Source organism: Ochotona curzoniae, unplaced genomic scaffold (genome assembly GCF_017591425.1).
Source record: "Ochotona curzoniae isolate NIBS_2020 unplaced genomic scaffold, NIBS_Ocur_1.0 contig_1014, whole genome shotgun sequence".
NCBI lineage: Eukaryota > Metazoa > Chordata > Mammalia > Lagomorpha > Ochotonidae > Ochotona > Ochotona curzoniae.
The window spans coordinates 22,411,384-22,431,501 of NW_024464920.1; the positions used below are offsets into that span (position 1 = coordinate 22,411,384).

At 36.6% G+C, this 20,118-nt stretch overlaps 1 protein-coding gene across 3 annotated transcripts in view; it reads right to left on the minus strand.

Annotated features, from left to right (window-relative positions):
• NAV3 (neuron navigator 3) overlaps positions 1-20,118 on the minus strand; it is a 317,473-nt gene that overhangs the window by 21,718 nt on the left and 275,637 nt on the right. Inside the window, exons 25-34 of one of the 3 annotated variants that reach the window (XM_040981256.1) lie at positions 15,917-16,038; positions 15,014-15,034; positions 14,156-14,328; positions 13,807-13,872; positions 11,939-12,092; positions 10,630-10,804; positions 6,114-6,211; positions 3,349-3,444; positions 2,923-3,091; positions 1,572-1,807 (exon numbers count right to left, since the gene is read on the minus strand). In XM_040981256.1, the coding sequence (XP_040837190.1) occupies positions 1,572-1,807; positions 2,923-3,091; positions 3,349-3,444; positions 6,114-6,211; positions 10,630-10,804; positions 11,939-12,092; positions 13,807-13,872; positions 14,156-14,328; positions 15,014-15,034; positions 15,917-16,038 (1,310 nt within the window). The remainder of the gene's footprint in view (positions 1-1,571; positions 1,808-2,922; positions 3,092-3,348; positions 3,445-6,113; positions 6,212-10,629; positions 10,805-11,938; positions 12,093-13,806; positions 13,873-14,155; positions 14,329-15,013; positions 15,035-15,916; positions 16,039-20,118) is intronic. The other 2 variants (XM_040981262.1, XM_040981269.1) reach the window with 2 other exon arrangements.

Genomic DNA, 20,118 nt, shown 5'->3' on the forward strand with positions numbered 1-20,118 from the left:
TCCATCTTATTTAGAGAAGTCAAGAAATCTGAGTTGCTTCTATTAGTCACACCTATTTCCAAAAATTTGCAGACCTGAGGTGTTTGAGACACTGTGTCACTTTACATTATCTATAACTGGGTTATATTCTCAAAGTTGATATTATCCAGGATCATTTGGATTTTCAGTTTAGGATTCTTTATTTCACTTGGACTATATGAAAACACTAGCTAGATTTGTTCATTCATTTATTTTGATTGAAAGGCAGAGAGAGAGGAAAAATAAATGGGGAGATGGAAATAGAGGGAGCGGGAATAATTGGGGGAGAGGAAAGAGAAGAAGAGAAAAAGAGAGGGAAATGGAGACAGATTATTTGATTTCCCATTCATTGATTCACTTCTCAAATGCCTATAAATTCCAGGGCTGGGCAGTGCCAAAACCAGCTTAAAGCTCCATGGAGGTTGCCCGTGTGAGAGGCAGAAACACATATATAGGAGCTATCACCTAGAATGTACATTACCAAGAAGTGGAGTCTGAAGTAGAATCACTAGGGGCATAGCATGATAGCCTAGTTGCTAAAGTCCTTGCCTTGAACATGCCCATTAGAAAGGGCACCGGTTCTAATCCTGGCAGCCCTGCTTCCCATCCAGCTCCCTGCTTGTGGTCTGGGAAAGTGGTTGAGGACGGCCCAAAGCCTGCACCCTTGTGGGAGATCTGGAAGAGGCTCTTGGCTCCTGGCTTTCGATCAGCACAGCTCCGGTTGTTGAGGCCACTTGAAGAGTGAATCAACAGATGGAACATCTTCCTCTCTGCCTCTCCTCCTTTCTGTATATCTGACTGTCCAATAAAAATAAATCTTAAAAATAAAAAAAGAAGTAAAGAAGTAGAATAGCTAGTGCTCAAGCCAGGTACTCAAACACAATATGTGGGTGTCTTTTTGCGGTGATGAAACCGCTGCTGTAAATGCCTACCTCACACATCTACTAATATCTGAGAATGTTCAGGCTGAATATTATGTTCTATCAGTCAGAGCTGGCAGTAAAATAGAACTTTGTTTCATTTCCTCTAGGTGTTAAAAAGAAAGCCAACAAAATATGACATAAGCAATTTGCTGCTTTCAGGATTTCTGCCTGGAAGATTCTGATTATTGCCAAATCTCCTTTGTGGAAACATTCAAGTTAATTCCTACTTATTTTTTAAGACCTAAGTTTTTTTTTTTTTTTAATAAATCTCTGGTTTCTCCAGGTAGAGATATACTTCCTTTCTTTTTTTTTGTTGTTGTTGCCGTAGCACTGTGTACAGACATCTTTCTACTCTAACCTCCTGAATGTATGCCTAATATAAATCATACAAGAATTGTTTTGTTTTGTTTTGCAACCCCCTTTACCTTGTGGAATACCTGTAATTGTCACTGAAAATACCAGCTGTGTTTAAATTTATGAAATGAATTTTGCTCAGCCACCACATCATAATTTCAGCCAAAGACACAGCTGTTTTTCTGTATACACAGTGGAAGCCTCACATAAGTTAAAATTTGATTAAGATAGCTTGAGGCAAACCATGGCTATTGTCTTTCAGATTCTGTTACTTACCTTACTTGACTTGTGGTCTACATTGAAAGTGGCTATTGCATCCTCTGTTTTCTTCCTTCCAGATTTTGCTATTACATATTCAGCAAGTTTGTTTGCTAAATAGGTCTTCCCAGTACCACTGGGTCCTGAGAGTATAATTCGGTGATGCTCCATCAACAAGTTAAAATATCTTTGGGTAATTGGTTTCGGAATCAGAGTATCAAAAACAAAACTGTCCAAACTGTTTTCTTCTACTCCTGAAGGAATAAACAAAGGGAATAGCATGCCTTATTACTCTACATATGGAAGAAATAAAAATATGGTATCAACCAACCACAGAGCTCCATTAGCCACAGTAATGTAGTCTTTGCAAAATAACTTCCTGAATATTTCTACCCCACAAGCACGACTATTTTAAGACTGCAAATCTAGCAGTAATATGACAGAGTGGCTTCCTAACGAAACCAGCTGTTTTTTGTTTTGTGTTTTTTGTCCCAGACTTCCCTCACTGCCTGTATCACATTCTTAGGTTTCCAGAGGGATGGCTGCATTTTAAATTTCATCAGAAAATCCACTCTCCTCTTGAAGGTGGGTTGCATGATAATAAACATGTGATGGATTCCTATACATATGCAGCCATATATGTGTATATCCCTTGTGTGTGCTTGTCCTTTTTCTTATTCTTTACCCATCTATGTCTCATTACCTATCCTGGTTGTTCACACCACTTTTGCTTTTGAAGAACACAAATTGTAAAGTATGGTCAGGAATTATCATCTCAACTACCCTATTATAAACTGCAATATTGACAATTTACTCTACTAGAATATAACTTATAGAGACGTATTCTGAATCATTAACACACACAAACAAGGGATTATGGAGACAAGTGCATTTTGATTAGCCTGTAATTAATCACATTATCCAAAGTAAAGAAATAATTTCTCATCCCAGATTCTTAACTTTTATTCTCCATTTCAATAAATACTGAGTCCATATAATTTGAACCAATATGTATATCAACAAATGTACTACTTTGGAATAAGCAATAACTTTTTTTAACCTTCCTATTATAAGAGATGATAATGGAAAAAAAAATCTAGAAATTTGGAATTCTGCAATTCACATTAATTATGTGAGGGTAAAGCTTGACAATTTTATTCTGAATTTCACATTCCAAAACTCAAAAATTACCTTCCTTGGGTCTTAGTCATTTCAAAATCAACAGTCACTTCACACCAAGTCTATCAAACTGCTAGGTAGAGTTTAGGAATAAGACAATTTGAAGGGAAATTACAAACAAGAGAGGAGGAGGGGAAAAACGGCACACAAAAATTTGCAAACTTGCTATCCTTTCTGTTCTGATTTTTACCTTTCAGGTTCACAGTGATGACGTTGTTATCTCCAACAAGGTACCCACAAGGCAACAGTTCAGGCACTTCCAGACTTTGGGATCTAATTAAGTCTCCGATACAGTAGCTAGCGATGCAGTCAGAACTCAAGCCAAGACTAGCGGATGTGTCAATGCGCAACACGTATTCCTAAAATGGTATGCAGAACAGTAGTCAAAGACAGAGTCTCAACTCATCTACAACAAACACAAGACCCATGGGGATATCAAATTGGTTGTCAAGAATGTTAGATTCAGGAAATAAAAATTATTCTGAGATGCATAAGCAGAAAAAGCTTTTTGTATTTGAGAACAGGCAGGAAAGCAGGTATTCCTATATTACTGCAGAAAGTTTCTAAAAAGAAATGCATGTGAAAATCAATGTTGGCTACACCTTACCCAACTTACCTTAAAGAGACGTCTTATTACACCATCTAAGACATCCCATTTGGTTTTTCCACTGACTCCAATGGAACCTATCAAATATGCCTGAGACTTCTGATCCTAAATAAGAAAAATACAAAGTGAGACAAAACACTAACATGTATATCATTTTATGACTACGTTTTACAGTAAAATGTACTACCATAGTTGGTGATGGAGACTACAATACTCACTAAGCCTGTGGGTTCTACAGTGGGTTATGCAAAAACAAAACACTGCAGCATATGAACCAACCAAAAAGATAAAGTAAAACAACAGCCACAAACAAAAAGCAAGAGATTCGATAAAGTGGCATGTCAAGGAGAACAGATCCATAGTATGTTCAGCAGAAAGGGAAGGGAAAGGATATGTGGAGAACAATGTTAGGTTTCAGTGCAATGAGTGTATTGTTCAAGAAAAGCAGTAAGGTATGAAGTAAATGATGAGGGGAAGGATGAAACTGTAGTGTGAGAATTCTGGGATTCTGTCTTGATCTATTTTGATTTTACCTATGAAATGCCCCAAACTCAGATTTTTCATTTAATTTCAATCTAAACATCAATGCAGCCTTAAGAAATAGTTAAGTCCACAGCAGAATGATGCTCGCATAGATTTTGTGTTACAAAATTCAATGAATTAACAAGACTCATTCTACCAAAAAAATGCATTGCTACAAATGACAATAAATCTATCTTTCTTAAAGGTAAAATGTGAATTTGAAGAATATATATTTAGATATATTATATCTAATACATTCAGATATTTAATTGATGTGTTACAAACTTGGTTCTAATCAAGAAGTCTGTCTTCTGAAAGAGCAACCGAATCATCACCGAGTCAATCGTAAGAACACGTGGATTCTACAATGTACTATATCTGCCACATGTGACCTGAGCTAAGTCACTTAGATGGCCTCAGTTCAATTTTTTTCACATATAATATTTAATTCTGGGAGGCTAAAAGGGTGGGACCTTTACTGAACTACTACCTGTGATAGAAGTCTTTCTCAGAAAAAACAAAAAAACAAAACCCTGAGAGAATTCCAAAGTTGAAAAGTCTCTGATTTCTTTTTTCTTTCATCACCACTCCCATTCCCACCTTTTTTTTTTTTTCTAATATTAAAGATTGGAGAGACTTGGGTATGGGCCTTTGGGAAGTAAGCTGGGTTAGACAAAATCCTAAGGGCAGGCCATGTGTGATGAGATTAGTGGCCTCTGCTCCTCCCTGGCCACAGACTCCAGCTAACGCTTAGCTAAGACAGATGGTGAAGGTGACCATCTGTAACCCAAGGCAGGAGTTTCCTCCAGAAATCAAATGGGCAAGCATGTGATCTTGGACTTGCCAGACTTCAGAATTAGGAGAAAACAAATTCTGTTATTGAAACCATGATCTTCCACATTATTTTGTAGTAACCCACGCAGACCAGGACAAATAAGTTCTTGAAAGTTTTATTAGGAAAAAAAAATATTCAAAGGCATTGTTCAGAATTATTCTGAAAAGAAAAACTTGCTTTCTAGTATGCCTAGAACCTAATCAATGTGGATACATCTATAATGTTTTATAAGCATCTTCTGCTAAATGAGAGTTCATTTAGGTTTCATTAAGGCAGGTCTCTCAAAGACCTGCCTGGGTAAAGCAGGCCCCAAATGCAACTCACTCAGAAATAAAGTGCTATGGGACTGCTTCAAACATTCCTTCACTGTAAAATCAAACAGCAACCACTTCTCTTTTCAAACCCACTTCTTTGATTATTTTAAAATTCCAAAGGATTTGTGTTTGACAGAAAAAAAATTGGGATACTTAAAATTTGTATTTTTGGTATTGGCCTCTTCTTTTCTAGGCCTCTCCTTGCTCCAACCTCACCACCACCACTTTTTAGCAAGGGGCAAGAATCTGAATACCTTGAATAAATCTAATCTGAAGGTAGTATTTAATTCTGAAAGTTGAAGCATTTTGCTTGATCTACGTCGGATTACTTAAAAATGATATAAGTAGTACTCATAGAATTTCTCCTACTAAGTGCAGCAGAAAGTTTTTTCAAAGTCCAGAACATTCACTTATCATACAGTCTTCTCTTTGTGCAAATGATATGCTGACATTTCTAGTCAAAGTTGCATCATAATAATTACTTATATTCTATAGGTGACACTGAAAGAATATGTTACATAATATACTTAGTCAAAAGCAAGTATTTTGAAGTTTCAGAGCTAAGGGCACCTGTCAATATTCTTTATAGGAACTTAACAGGTGGCACATGTGAGACAGTTTTACATGTATGATGGTTCACATATTATAAAAAAATACACGTTTTAGTTTTATTGGTCTTAGAGATAGCAGTTGTATTTTCTTTTTCATTTTCCAAATAGCTACAGTAGCTACAACAGGACTGGGCTGAAGCTGGGTGCTGAGAACTTAATCCAGGTCTCTCAAGTGTGTGGCTGGGGTCCAATTATCTGAGCTAACACTGCCAGTCTGTATTGGCAGCAGGCACAGGAACCAGAGCCAGACATTGAACCGAGACACTCAGTTATGGGACATTGATATTTAAGTGACATTTGAACCACTGGGCAACCCTTCCTGATATTTCTTTAAGGTTCCTAACTTGCACACTTACATAACATGTGAAGCTTAAGCTAAGGCAAACATCTTTGATAGGACATTCACCAGAACAGATATTCAAATACAAAATACATTTTAAACACAGTAATTTTCATTCTTTAGTTACATAAACATTGAAATACAAGATGTACCTTTGCTCGACCATAGCCCTTGCTTATGGAGACTATAATTTTCACACTGCGTCCATCTTTGTGTCCCGTCGTATCACCAGCATCATCTAGCAAAATATCTATGAAGTTTCAAAGGAAATATACAACTAAGTAACTTAGCTCATATATGTCTAGTTTGTCACTGTTACCCCCCACAGTTTTCATTTATTTTTAAGATTTACTTATTTTTGTTGGAAAGGCAAATTTAAAGAGAGAAGGAGAGACACAAAGAAAGATCCTCCATCTGCTGGCTCACTCCCCAAATGACTACAATAGTTGAAGATGAACTGATCCAAAGCCAGGAGACAGGAGCTGTTTTCTGGTCTCCCAGGCAGGAACAGGATCCCAAGAACCTGGGCTATCCTCTGCTGCTTTCCTGGGTCATAAGCAGGAAGCTGTATCAGAAGTGAAGCTGCTGGTGCACAAACTGGCAGCCATATGGGATGCCAGTGCTAGCAGGCAGAGAATTAACCACTTATGCCATTGTGTGTTTGGCGGGGATAGGGGGAAGGATGAAGGGAACTAAGAGATGCTTACAGCTTTACATCCTTAATAGGATTTCTTCCTACTCTGGCATCACTAATTTGGAAAACAACAACTCCTCTTTTGGGATTATTTACTGTGCTTGAACCAAAGTTTCAATGGAACAAGTTGTTTCCACTCACAGAGGTCTGTCTCCAAGCACTGACCATTGACTTCAGATGAGAATATAAGGGACTTATTTTTCTAACACAAAGCTCTATGTAATACTTGAGAAACATTCAGTCATCAATGTAACTATGAAAAACTGTAAAGCAATGTTATTTTTCTACACAATCAAAATTATCCAAACTCAATACCAGTAAAATTGATTAATTCCTGCAGAAATACTGAGATCGGTTATCATCTAAGATTAATTTTAAACATTTTGTACATATATATATCTGTGTTGTATATTTGTATTTATCATCAGTAGGTATTATTGAATTTCAATTATGGTTTTATAGTTCCCAATAGAAATATATTCATGATTTATCTTTGGTATTGTCTATACTCACAGCTGTAAGAACCAAAACAGCATTACTAGTAACTATCGAAGCATTACAAAAGCAAGGTAAATCCAGCTCACTTTTAAAATATTAAGCTCTAAATCTGAGTAAAGATTTTCAAAATATATTGCAGATTAATATTCAGTCTGGAGCCTTACTAAGGTAAACTTTCAATGAATGATTTCTTTCAACAATGATCCTGTCAGAGCCAGTTAATATGAACATAGTCTCCTTCATATAAAGGAAACTATTTCATTCAGTAAGAAAACATGTGTTTAGTGGCAAGAGGATGAATTACTCTGTAAATATAAAGACAAGGGTTTCCAATGCCACACCACAGAAACAGAAGTTTAGTAAGATAGCTCCCAAAGATGGAATACTTGCATAATTCTCACAGTGAAAAATGCATAATTTCGCAAAGAAAGCAGTTTAAAAAATACATTTCAAGACATTTATGGCTAAAATCAAAACCAATTTTAGAGCTTGAGGAACAGGTAAAATTTCCCTAGAAATTTTGAATTATCAAAGCTAATCATGTGGGAAGTAAGTTGCAGTACCAAATTTTTATATCTATTGTTTTCCTGAATTACAGGTATTTCTTATTTGCCTTTTAGAAATACTATGAAGTCATGTAATTTTGGCGCCATCATTATATTGACATTATATAAAAGCAGCTCTAATCAGAATTTGTAAAAGTTCGTATTTTTTAACGTGGTATGTGTGATTCATTAGAAATGTAAACAACATCACCACGGTGTGTCATCGTCCCCCACATCCTCATCACCTTATGGATTATATATCATATGGATTATATATCATATATATATTATAATACATTCACATGTATATGGCAAGCAGAGAAGAACTTCAGTTCTATAATGGAATCAACAGCTACCCAGGAACATGTATAATTTTGGTTTCCAAGCGTCATCTGGTGGTAGTACCTTGCAATTACCACTGTTTACCACCAAAACATCTAAACTGGGTCCTATACCTATCAAATGATTTATGGCCATAGAAGCAGTTACATTTTATAATTGAACAGTTCATCGGATGTTAAGATGACATGATGTCATACGATTTGACTTGCAATTGAATCAAATCTGGACTCTTGTTCCATCACTAGTATCGTTGAAGACAATAACAGAAGGTAGCGTGTTGTTCTTTCTGTCTCTTGAAAATTTAATAGAGCTGCAGACTGGGTGATGCAGTAGCGTGATGTTCTCTGGAGGCAGCTTCATGCAGGATTATTCAGTGAAATTGAGAAATGGATTGTAACACACTTTTCAACGTTCTGGTCATACTTAAAATATTATAAAATCGCCTGAAGAGTGTCAGTATTATATTCAGAAACTCTAATAATTATCATTGAGAATATGCATTATTTCTTCATCCCATAATCAGGGAGAAATTTCTCATACTACCTAGGCACAAGTGATAAATGTTTTTTTAAAAAATATGAAAACAGGGCCAGGCACAGTGGCCTAGTGGTTAAAGTCCTCTCCTTGAGTGTGCCAGGATTCTAATGTGCTGGTTCTAACCCCAGCAGCCCCGCTTCCCATGCAGCTCCCTGCTTGTGGCCTGGGAAGGCAGTCAAAGATGGCCTAAAACCTTGGGACCCTGCACCCGTGTGGGAGACCTGGAGAAGGTTCCTGGTTCCTGGCCTCGGATTGGTGGAGCACTAGCCATCTTGGTCACTTGGGGAGTGAGTCATTGGACGGAAGATCTTCCTGTCTCTCCTCTCTCTATATATCTGGCTTTCCAACAAAAATAAGTAAATCTTTTAAAATGTTGAAACAGTATATTTCAAATTCAATTCTAAAAAAAGATATATTCATTTTATTGGAAAGACAGATTTACAGAGAGAAGGAGAGACAGAGCAAAAGATCTTCCATCCATTGGTTTGTTCCCCAAATTACAACAGCCAGAGCTGAGCTGATCTAGAACCAGGAGCCAGAAGCCCCCTCAGGGTCTTCCATGTGAGTGTGGAGTCCCAAGGCTTTGGATTATCTGGCTGCTTTCCCAAGCTACAAGCAGGAAATGAACCAATGTCCTCATGATTAGTAAACTGAGCCATTGCACCACCCCCAAGATTTATTCATTCAAATAATTTTTGCTGGACTCCGTGTGATGGGTGTGGAAGACATGAAGGTATGAAGAGTATCGTTCAATTGCAGGCAGGGCTGCCAGGAATTTCCCCCTGTATGGCAGGGCCCGGTGGATGTCTGTCTCTACAACCACCTGAATGCAGCTCCACCTCCCTTTGCGTGGACACCGGACAACCCCATTGAGATTTCTGTAATCTATTTAGGCATTGTCTGCCTCTGCGGAGTTATTGTTAAATATCAATGGGAGCTTGGAAGTTGATATTGCTGATATCATTTTAGCAAAAGGGCCTTTTATTATTGCGGCTGTCCCCATTGACCCTATGCTAATCAGGAGTGTTAAGTCCCCAGGTGTAGTGGGAATCTATTCTTCCCTCTTTTTTTGACCTTTAATTCCCTCCTTCTGTGATGCATTTCCTTCCTTAACTGATTCAAGAGGAAGTTGTAGAATGAGGATTGTAGTAGGAATGTGTTACTGATTGATATGCACCATCTATTGAGAACTTCCTGACTACAGGGTCAGGATGGGTAACAACCTGCTTTAAGTTGAAACAAACAGCAGAATTATCCTTGGAAACACCCATTTGACTATGACTTAAAAAGTCTGAGCCAGAGTTTGACCGCTTCTGTATAAATAAAGGGGACAGCTTTCTCGCATTTTCCATTATGATCCTGGAATCATAGTGGTCCATTCTGTTTCTCTTTGCGCCTCATCCACACCCTTCTCAAGTTCTGAACTCAGCTGGAGCTGGACTCCAGCAAATTTTAATTTAAAATTACAAGTAGAATAATTTAAAAGATAAAGACAGACTTATTTCTCAAAAAACATCATATTATATGTAAGTTCTATAAATATCTCCATATTAAATAATAGCGTATAGGAATTTATTTTTAATAATCCCATCACAGCTTAGTTATAGTTTTTCTACTTTTTAAAAAAATTTTATTCATTTGTTTGGGAGGTAGGAAGACAGAGAGTAAGCAATAGAAAGAAAGTTGCAGAATTCTAGCTAGCAGAATTCTTTGCTAGCTCACTCCCTAAAAGCCAGGTCTAGACAGTGACTGAAATGCAGAATGCAATTCACGAATTGTCCCAGGGGGAACTGAGGGTGAAATTCTATGACTCGAGCCATTACTGCTGCTGCCTGAGATTGGTGTAGGCTACAAACTGAAGCCAGGTGTCAGAGTTGAAAATCAAACTCAGGCACTTCAAGGGATCAATTGGGCATCAAGGTACTGTGCTAAATGTCCGCTACCAGCCACATCTATTTTTAAAGGGTACTACACTCCACACTCAAGGCTGTCCCACATCCCTGTTCAGCCCTAAGCACGGTGTGATTTAGGCAGGCGTGCAGACTAAGTTACCTGAGGTAACAGACTCGGTGATGTTCAAATTGTTCAGAGACAGTCCCAATGACTGTCGTGAAGATGAGGAGGAGGTACTGCTTGAGGATTCTGATGGTGGCCGGGTATGCTTAGCTGTATTACCAGTCTCTGCCTTTAGCCGATCATTTTCAGCCTTCAGTATTTCAATTTCATTCTGTTAGGTAAAGAGAACACATGGGAAGCCTTTAGTGAGTTTCACTGGGAAAATAGTGCCAAGGCTTTTATCAGAGTTAGTTCATCTCCTAAATACAACAGCATGAATATATGATATATATATATATATATAAGATGATTAAAACATTTCCTTCCAAAGAAATAATGTTAACCTTTCCTTTATCTATCACTCATATGACCACCCCAACCATTAGTCAGTTCTTATAATTTTTTTGCATATATCACATTTTTGACAGATTTTCCAGGACTCTACCATATCTGAACTATGGATAATATAATTGAATAGTTCATAAAACTTCTCCTTGTGAAAATAATGTTAACTTTCTGAGAAATTCTGCCACTGTTAATACTATGAATTCACAAAAAGTTGAAAAAGAGCAAAATAAAAAATAATATTAATCCGATGATTTAAAATCAATTGAGAACCCCAGTTAATCCCTGAAAAAAATTCTTCCTCTTTTAAAAGAGGGCATAAGCTCATAAAAATAGCAAAAATCTTTGGATAAATATATACATTGCAGATGAATCCACTCAGTAAGGAGCTTTTCTTATTTCAGTCATCTGTGGAACCAAGTGATTACTGGTTGACAAAAACAAAATGAAAACTTAGTCTGAGCACAGACTGGTGCTGAATTTAGCCTTTACATGCTTCCAAAAAATACAAAACTTTAACTTTTACAGATGGCATTCTAAAGCTTGTGTTAAATTTCTTTAGCTTCCCCATTACTTTTGTTTTCCAATGGATTGTAAGTGAAGGCATTTGAAAATCAGATTTAAAAGGAACAGGAAGAAAGGGCCAACTCAAAGATAAACCCTGGAAAAATTAAGATCCATGTATTGTAGAAGGTTTTCTGAAGACTTGGCTGTCAAGCTGAATCTGGAGGGGGTAGCACAAGTGTCTGGGTCCAACTGATGAGTTGGCACACCCATTTCCAATTCTACATATGGCAGGCACAATGGGGTGTTAGAGAATAAACAGAAAAATTGTGTAAACAGGGTATATTTCCATAGTGGGTTTGAAATGCTGCAGCTGCTCTGTAACAACCCAGAAAAGGGGGAAATGCAAGGGTTTTTATCTGTTCATTTTCTTCCTCAAAGGTACGTCAGTGCCGACCTGCATCCGGTTCATGGCTTCCCGGATCTGGTCCAGATGATGAGCAGAGCTGAGAGCTTCCAGCCGGATATCCGTCAGCTTTAATTCCTTTTCTCTGAGCTCGCTCTTCAGCTGCAGAATTATCTCTGCCTCAGCCTCTGTGCACTCACAGATCCTGAGGAAGGAGACAAACCGAAATTGGTGGTCTTGTGGAAGGCAGAGAATTAGGAAAAGCATGCCTTTTGTAAAGGCCGAACTGCAAAATTATCCAGCAGGTACAGGTAGTGTTGGCTGCTGGTAAGACCTAGAGAAAGGATAAGGGGTTTTAAAACAGTAACCCATCTGCAAGTTTGAAGCTGAAATAGGTATGCTTGAAAAAATATATCCTATTTTCGAAGATTCCCAAGCAGTCGCTTGTTAATAAAGTTATCTTCCAAGTTTCATGGTTGCAGAAGACTCATGCCATTATGTCATTACATTCTATCATTTCTCAAGGGACTTAAATCCCTTTTCATGACCTGTGAAATATTTTTGTTTAAAAGCAAAGTGATTATATCCTCAAATTTTTTTTTCCTTTGCAAAACTGTACAAAGGATAACCGTATTTTCTTCAGCAATGACTTCCAGTTACCATGAAAATCCAATATAAATTATGTGGGAAAATAAATTAGAGAGACTTGTTTTGGACATTTAAAGAATGGATGTGTGCTATATAATCTTCCTGTTAGGCTCAGCTGATTTAGAAGATTGTGGTTAATGAAGCTAAATCACAGGTTTCAACCCAAAAGCAGGCCAGCTGGGAGGCTGTGCGAAGGTCATTTAGATCATATTCTTCTTTGTTTTTAAAGGCACATACAGGAAAAAATTTCAATTATGTTTTCCTTTTTAAAGCAACACTATTTGGAAAACTGTAAGAACTTCAAAATATGACTAATCTACCCAAAGGATTTCCTAATATGCATAAAGTTAGTATTTATTAATCCTACTGTTGATTTCTTTCACCGTATAAAAGCAACACATGATTATAGAAAAGCGGTAAGAATAGGGACCTTGTTAATTTCATACGTTGCTCCTATCACGGTGCCTAACAGTGCCGGTCACATAGTAGACTCCCCATAAACACCTGCTTCACGAGTTTCTGCAGCACAGGGGAGGGGGCTCAGGGCAATGACATTATTATTAGAACTGTGGTGGATGTCATTCCATTTGATGCTCCCGTTCCTCTTGATGGGGGTGGGGCATAGACATTAGGGAAGTAATACATCCATTTCACTGGATTTGGGTAATATTAAATAATTTACAGTATCTGAACATTAAATTTCCAAACCATTGTGAGTTTTTCCTATGTCCCAGAAAGGTGTGACTATCTATGCAGAATAGTAGCTACTTAGAACATTTCAGGACATTATTCTCAGAGTATATCGTTATTTTATTTTGTTGTTTTGTGGGCAGTTATGTAAAACAGTTTGTCAAAAAGAATCTATTTTATATTAAAAATATACTTTCCATTCATAATTTGACATCAAGGTTGCTGATCACCAAAGGTATGATTTATTCTTTGTATAATTTTACAGACAACATGGCGGTTTTATATGGCTATTCTACGCTATTCAGTACCATGAACATACTCTGTTTGATACATTGCTACTACATTGCTCTACTGTAATTGTGGTCTTCTTTCTGGTACTAAAAAAAGTGCTTCTACTGTAATGCCATATTAGAAAACAGGATTGAAGATTGCTTTTAGGAAAGCAAATTTTAGTCAAGGCACAGAAACAGAATATGTAGTGGCTGAGATGCAATCATGCGACTTTAGAAAAAGAAAAGAGAACACAGCTTGGGTTAGAACTTGGGTCTTTGTATTTTTCATGCACCACACTCCATTTTTACCGGGATCTATGCTTGTAGATCACAGGGCCATTTTGCCGTTTCTTTGGTGGCCAGACAAGGGGTGACCTGTATGGATGCACAGTTAGATACGAGAACAAATGCAAGTGAAAAGAAGTGAGAACAATGATTCGGAAAAGGGGAGAGTGAGATCAAGACACTTTGAAATTCTAATATCTATCAAGAGATAAGGAAGTCACGGGCTGTCTGCCATTCTCAGCAAGATCTCCATCAGGGTAGATGAGGATCTTTTGTCTTTTTGAGAACAGCTGCATTTAAGACATACACATAAGCTGGGCCTGAACTGGTTTCATAAGAATACAGTCAGGAATGTGTAAAGGACGTGACTTACGCTGAGGCTGACTGTGAGGGCTTCATGGCTCCAGAACCGCAGTCACCAGAATTATGGGGCAACTTGGGGGAAGCTGGAAGGGATGAATCAGTAAGCTCTTCGATGTCTGAGTGTGAGGAAGGAGGTTTGGTGGATTTTTTCTTTCCAAAGGCTTGTTTGAAAGAACTCCTCAGCTGCAATGAGGACAGAAGTTACCCATCTTGTCTATGTGCACTGGGAAAGCTTTGACTTTAGGGCAGGGTTTGCAGGAGCCACCCTAAACACTGTCTGGGGTCAATAGGTATAAGCACAGTATTAACAGTTGCAGCACGGTATCTCTAAAGTAAATGACACCATGTTTTTGTATTTACATTTTATACTTATATATTAATCCAGCACAGCGCAAACAAGAAGGCTTTGAAATAGTGCAAGGTCAAGGGCACCGCTGCCAGAGCACTCATTTAAAACTAAGTACCTTGAAGGGATCTCCACTCCCAATGCTTTTCTCCTCAAGGCAATTTGTTTTAAATGGCCACTTTAGCACTACAGTCAAGTCATATCCTGCTGGCAGTACAAACTTAAAAAGCAAAATGAAATCAAATTCACCTAACACTTCATTAATTGTGATTGTCCATTCAAATTTTCAACTCCCAGACTATTCAAATCCAGAAATGGTGTCCCCCACAGCTCTATTCAGAAAGTGGCTTTACTTCTCTTTGAAATTTGAGATTAAAATGAAAAGACACAAAGAAAAAGACATACAAGGTAATCTGTTTTTAAAAGGTATAAAAGCCTACTGCCAAAATGAATAGCATTCATGCCAAAATAGGTTTTTTTTTTTCAAAGGGATGCATGCCAAATTGTCCAGTTTATATTCACCTCACTTCCTCTAGAGTTCACCTTGCAGAAACATGAAAGAGTGGAATTACAAATCAAGGAAATGAAGGTTGATCAGGGTTTTTAAAAATATTACCTGCATAAACATTTTCTTAAACAAAAACATACTTCTTTCATTACTTATAGAAAGCATGCCAGTGAAATCCTCTGACAATTATGTTTTATCACGAGTTGTGATAAAAACCTATCTACATTTCATGTATTAAAAGGAATCCTTTATTTCACTGTTTGCACAATGATGATATCTTTCTTTTTTTTGATAATTCCTTACTATTGCCAACTATATTTCAAGCAAATTGTGGCACAGTTCTGCTAATTTCTATATTTCTGCTATCTTTTCTTGGTTTAAAAAATAATCAAGTATACACTAGTGGATGTATTCACCATCATATGAGGTGAAATCTTATGATTCTGGCAATGAGGGGAACCTTTCAAGACTCCAGTTCTTTCTCTCTAACCTTACTGTCATTACCTCCACCACCACTAGCAGAAACACATCATTTTCTTCTTCTCCACTCTTAAAATAAGCACCTGGTCCAACCCACTTCTTTACAGGTTTTAGCTTATTTTTATTTATGACAGCTGTTTAAAGCCACTATTTACTCTCCTAGTTCTTCAAATTAGAAACTTTAGTTTCTTCCAAAGATGAAGAAATCTGCCTAAGGAGCAGTGGAGATTCAAACCCATGTTTAATTCCAACTCCAAAGTGGGTACTCTACAGAACCATGTCATCCTGGTAAGTGCCTCCATTAAAGCTGCCAGTCATTGAAACAGGTCTCCTAGCAAAGTGCTGTAGCTCTCTTCTAAAATTTTAATGGTCTAGGGGAAAAAGCCCAACTCATTTTCCAATAAAAAGCTGCTGAATGGCATGTGATGACAGCTTACCCAGTTTTTCTTTTTCTTTTTCTTGGAGTCAGCATCATTACCACTGCCAATGCTTGAATGACTTGTAGCACTGTTGATACTAGAAACACTTTCGGAGGAGTGCTGCCTTCGGATGCGGAGATCTACCAAAAGACAGAGAATATCACATCTGGTCATGCAACCTCAACTGGGCATGTGGGTCTTGCACGCTTTCTCAGGGAAAGGTCTCTCCAACAGGGCATTGTACAGATCATTTTGATACTGTCTCGGTTTTATAACTTTAATAAAATACAATCTTATTTGCTCCTGTTTGCTGAGTTATCTACTTTAATAGTCAATGAGGAATCTCACGCATGTCAGAAATACTGATGGTTTAATCAGTTATGAGTTGTGTCCAAAAAAATGAAATGATATGTTGTGGATTTCTATTTAATACCTTGACCAAACAGCACTCTTGAATGAATGTACTTCAAATGAGTAGTTCTGTGGAGTAAATGGAAACTCATTTGTGGCTTTGTAAAAGTTTGTGCCTTGGATAAAGTTACCAAAGTTAAATACAGTAAGTTTTCATTTTACAGAATAAAGTCCATTTTAGAGTCGAAATAAAGTGAAAGTCATAGAAGTACAATATATCTCAGATAAAGAAGCTAAAGAACAAAGAAGGTAAATACTTTGATCAAGGTCAAAGATTCACTAAGGCAAAGCTCCTCAGGACTGAAACAATGTTAATTGGGTTTATAAATGAAACAAAGAACGTATTTAATATGGTACAATTTTCCTAACATACTTCTAGTCCCTATCTGTGACTTACCACAGTTAAGAGTAGCTCTAATAACAACAAGTGATGATAAACTTGATTTTAGTACATTTTTGTGTGCCTTTGGGGTATCTAATTTTATTCTTAAACCATATGACCAAAATGGGTTTAGTAATCTAAACTTGATCACCTTTCTGAAAAATAGGGGAGCTATAGTCTCACACCCATATGTAATTGGCATCAATACAAATGAACCAAGCAAAAAATGTGTGTATATATACACACATATACTTCAGTGGAAATAATTGTTATACAGTTTTCAAAAAACTTCCATGGAAAGCATAGTAGAAATTTAAACCTTCCGACAGACTACGTTCTTAAATATTAAAAATGACTCAGGGAAATAATCCTATAATTAGTTTCAAAACATATACTAAATGAGCATATATGTGGGCCTGTTATACACACACATATATACATACACACATACGTACTTATATGTGTATATGAGATTATTTCAACAAGCTCTTGGAAATGGAACTAAAATGTGGCTTAATTTTACTGGAAAGAATTCAGATTCATGCAACTTCCTCAGAACATGCATTTTTAACGAACTTACTGAAGCTCTCCTAAGCATGTATTTCAGAATACTTGTGTCCTCACATCCACACGGAAGAGCCAGAAGCTCCTGACCCAGCCCTAGCTATTGTAGCCATTTGGGGAATGAATCAGTAAATGAAAGATCTTTTTTCTTGTCTTTCTAAAAGTCTGTCTTTCAAAAAAACAAATATTTAAAAAACATGACGAGAATGTTTTGTGCTTTTGAATGTAAACTGCAATTCCAATTACCAAACCCAAATCAAGACATGTGTCTTCTTTTAATTCAACAGCAGAGAAACATAGTATCTTTTAATCAACTAACATGGAACTCATATTAATAGTTAATAGAAGAGAACATGTGGTTATTTGTTAATGCTTCAGATTTTTGCTGTAGTTAGCTATGAGCTCCTCTGAATAAGACATAGCTTTTTCCTAATAACACTAACAAATACAGCAGCAATATAAAGTATTAAAATATTCAGAATTCTTACTATATTCAGAATTAATAAATAACACTTGATTATTTCTCAATATTGAGACATATATAGTGATGGAAAAACAGTAGCCCTTTGAGATAGTAGTTGTCTTCATATAAGAGTGCATTAACCAACGAAGGCTAGAAGCATAGCACTAGTATCATGGACTGAAGGAATGCACTTTTGTTTTCTCTAATATTTTCTTCCTAGTGCTTATAGGAATTTGATTCTGTACACGGAGACCTAATGACTCGAAAAGAATGGCTAACCAATACATATTTTTAAAAAATCTGAGCAAATGGAGAACTCTTTTAAAGTAGAAATTATATGCTTCTTGACTCATTCATTTTCTACTTCCCACCCTCTGAATGATCCCTGTTCCAATTCAAGTGACCAGAATCACTTTCATCATCTACGGTAGAAATAGCTATCCTGTGTAGCGACCTTCAAACCATCTACAAACAATAACTGCAGAAGTCCTTAAAAACACTGTACCATTACTCTTTGAGATCTTTCAATGTATTCTCATTTTAATAATAGAAGAAATGATTTAGCTATTAAATACGGCCCAAAATCCCTCAACAATGTGGATTATTTCTGTAATAATGCTCTTTTGCTTTACTTTCAAACATTATCTTCCCTGCATTGCTTCTATAAAGGCACTAAACTCTTTTTTGCATAGGAGCTTCCTGGATTCCTCTTCCTTCAATATTGACAATAATAATTTGTAATCATTCCTTGAATTTCCCCTTAAAATCTGCTTGCTAGGAAAAGCCTTTCCTGACTAAGTTAAGCACTAGTAGAATCCTCTGCACTTGCTGTCTGTGGTGCCTATTCTCATCCTTTGAAAGCTTATCATTATCTTGGGATGTACAAAATGCTTCATCAATGATTATATACATTCTTTTACTTTCTGCTCTTCCACCAGACCAAAAAAAATCAATGGAGTAATAGTTATGCCTACTTTCTTCACCATTATAAATCTATGACCTGTACAGAGTAAGCCATGTAGAAGAAAATCAATATGGAGCTGTTTTATGTGTATATATATCTATGCATTATGTATATGTATTCTAATTATGCATTGAAGCAACTGCTTGCCTATCATTATTCCTAATTCAAATTTAGTCTTGAGAGCAATAGAATACATATGGTATTTAACTGTATTTCCTACATATTAAGAAAAAAATGCTTCCATGTTTATTCAGAAGTAGTGACTTAAAAATCAATAGTGCATTCCTTATTTTTATAAAAGCAACATTTTCCGTTACCTTCAACTGTCAGCACATTACAATTATTTTTGCACAACTTTTCTGTTTCTGAGTATTTCCCTCTGTGTGGGCATATGTGCATAAAGTTTCCCATCCGCTGCAGTGGATGTGTACCCCCTGAGTACAAAGTCATTATTTTTAATTTTTATTTTCAACATTTAATAGAATGCCTAGTATGCAGCAGGTGCTTCAATGTGCTTATAATGAATCCATATTGTATTATAGATTTATTATTTGCTAATAAATATGATACACAGATTTACAGAAAATAGAAAAGTGTATTAATAATTTGGCATATGATTTTTCCAAAAGTTTACCTACAAAATATTGCCTCATTCCAATGTAAGTGCTTAGCTTAGCAGCTAAACTGTCAGGTGAGATGTATGAATCCTATAATGGAGTGCTAGGCTCACATTCTGGTCTGTTCCTGATTCCAGCTTTCTTCTGATATACACCCTGGGAGGCAGAGGTAATAGCTCAAATAGTTGGGTTTGGGTGATTAGGTTCGAGTTGCTAGCACCTGGCTGTGGCTATGGTGGCACCTGGGGAGTAAATCAACACATGACAGCCTGTCTGCTTCTCAAATGAAAATGTATTTCCTTACTCTGAATGCTAAAATTTATATCACAAAAGTACTTTAAAGGTCTAGAAAACTGAATTTTGATATGATTTCAGAATACAAATTTATGGAATGTACAACTGTTTCTCTCCATGTTATGTCAGTCAATGTGATAAGAACAACTCTTCACTAAATTTGAACTGAGTTTATACGTTTAATAATTTGTATGTCTAATGATTTGCAACTCAATGTTATTTTAAAACTTGGGAAAATAAATTTTTAAGACTCTTGATACATTTTGATACTAACTTACTAGCTTTTTCATCATAATAACCACCCTTCCACATTTCTAAGAAAAGGAATTCCAATATTTAAATTCCAAAAGGTATATGAAGCTACCTGTTGCTTAAGATAAAAGGAATCCTTCCACAAAGTTTCACTTCAGTGACTTGTGCTGTATTAAAGAAAGGATTAAACCTTTTTAAATCCCTTCTGGACCTATTTACGACATGAAGATTTGGAACATAAGCTGCTTTATTATAGCTCTAAGATAAGCTTTA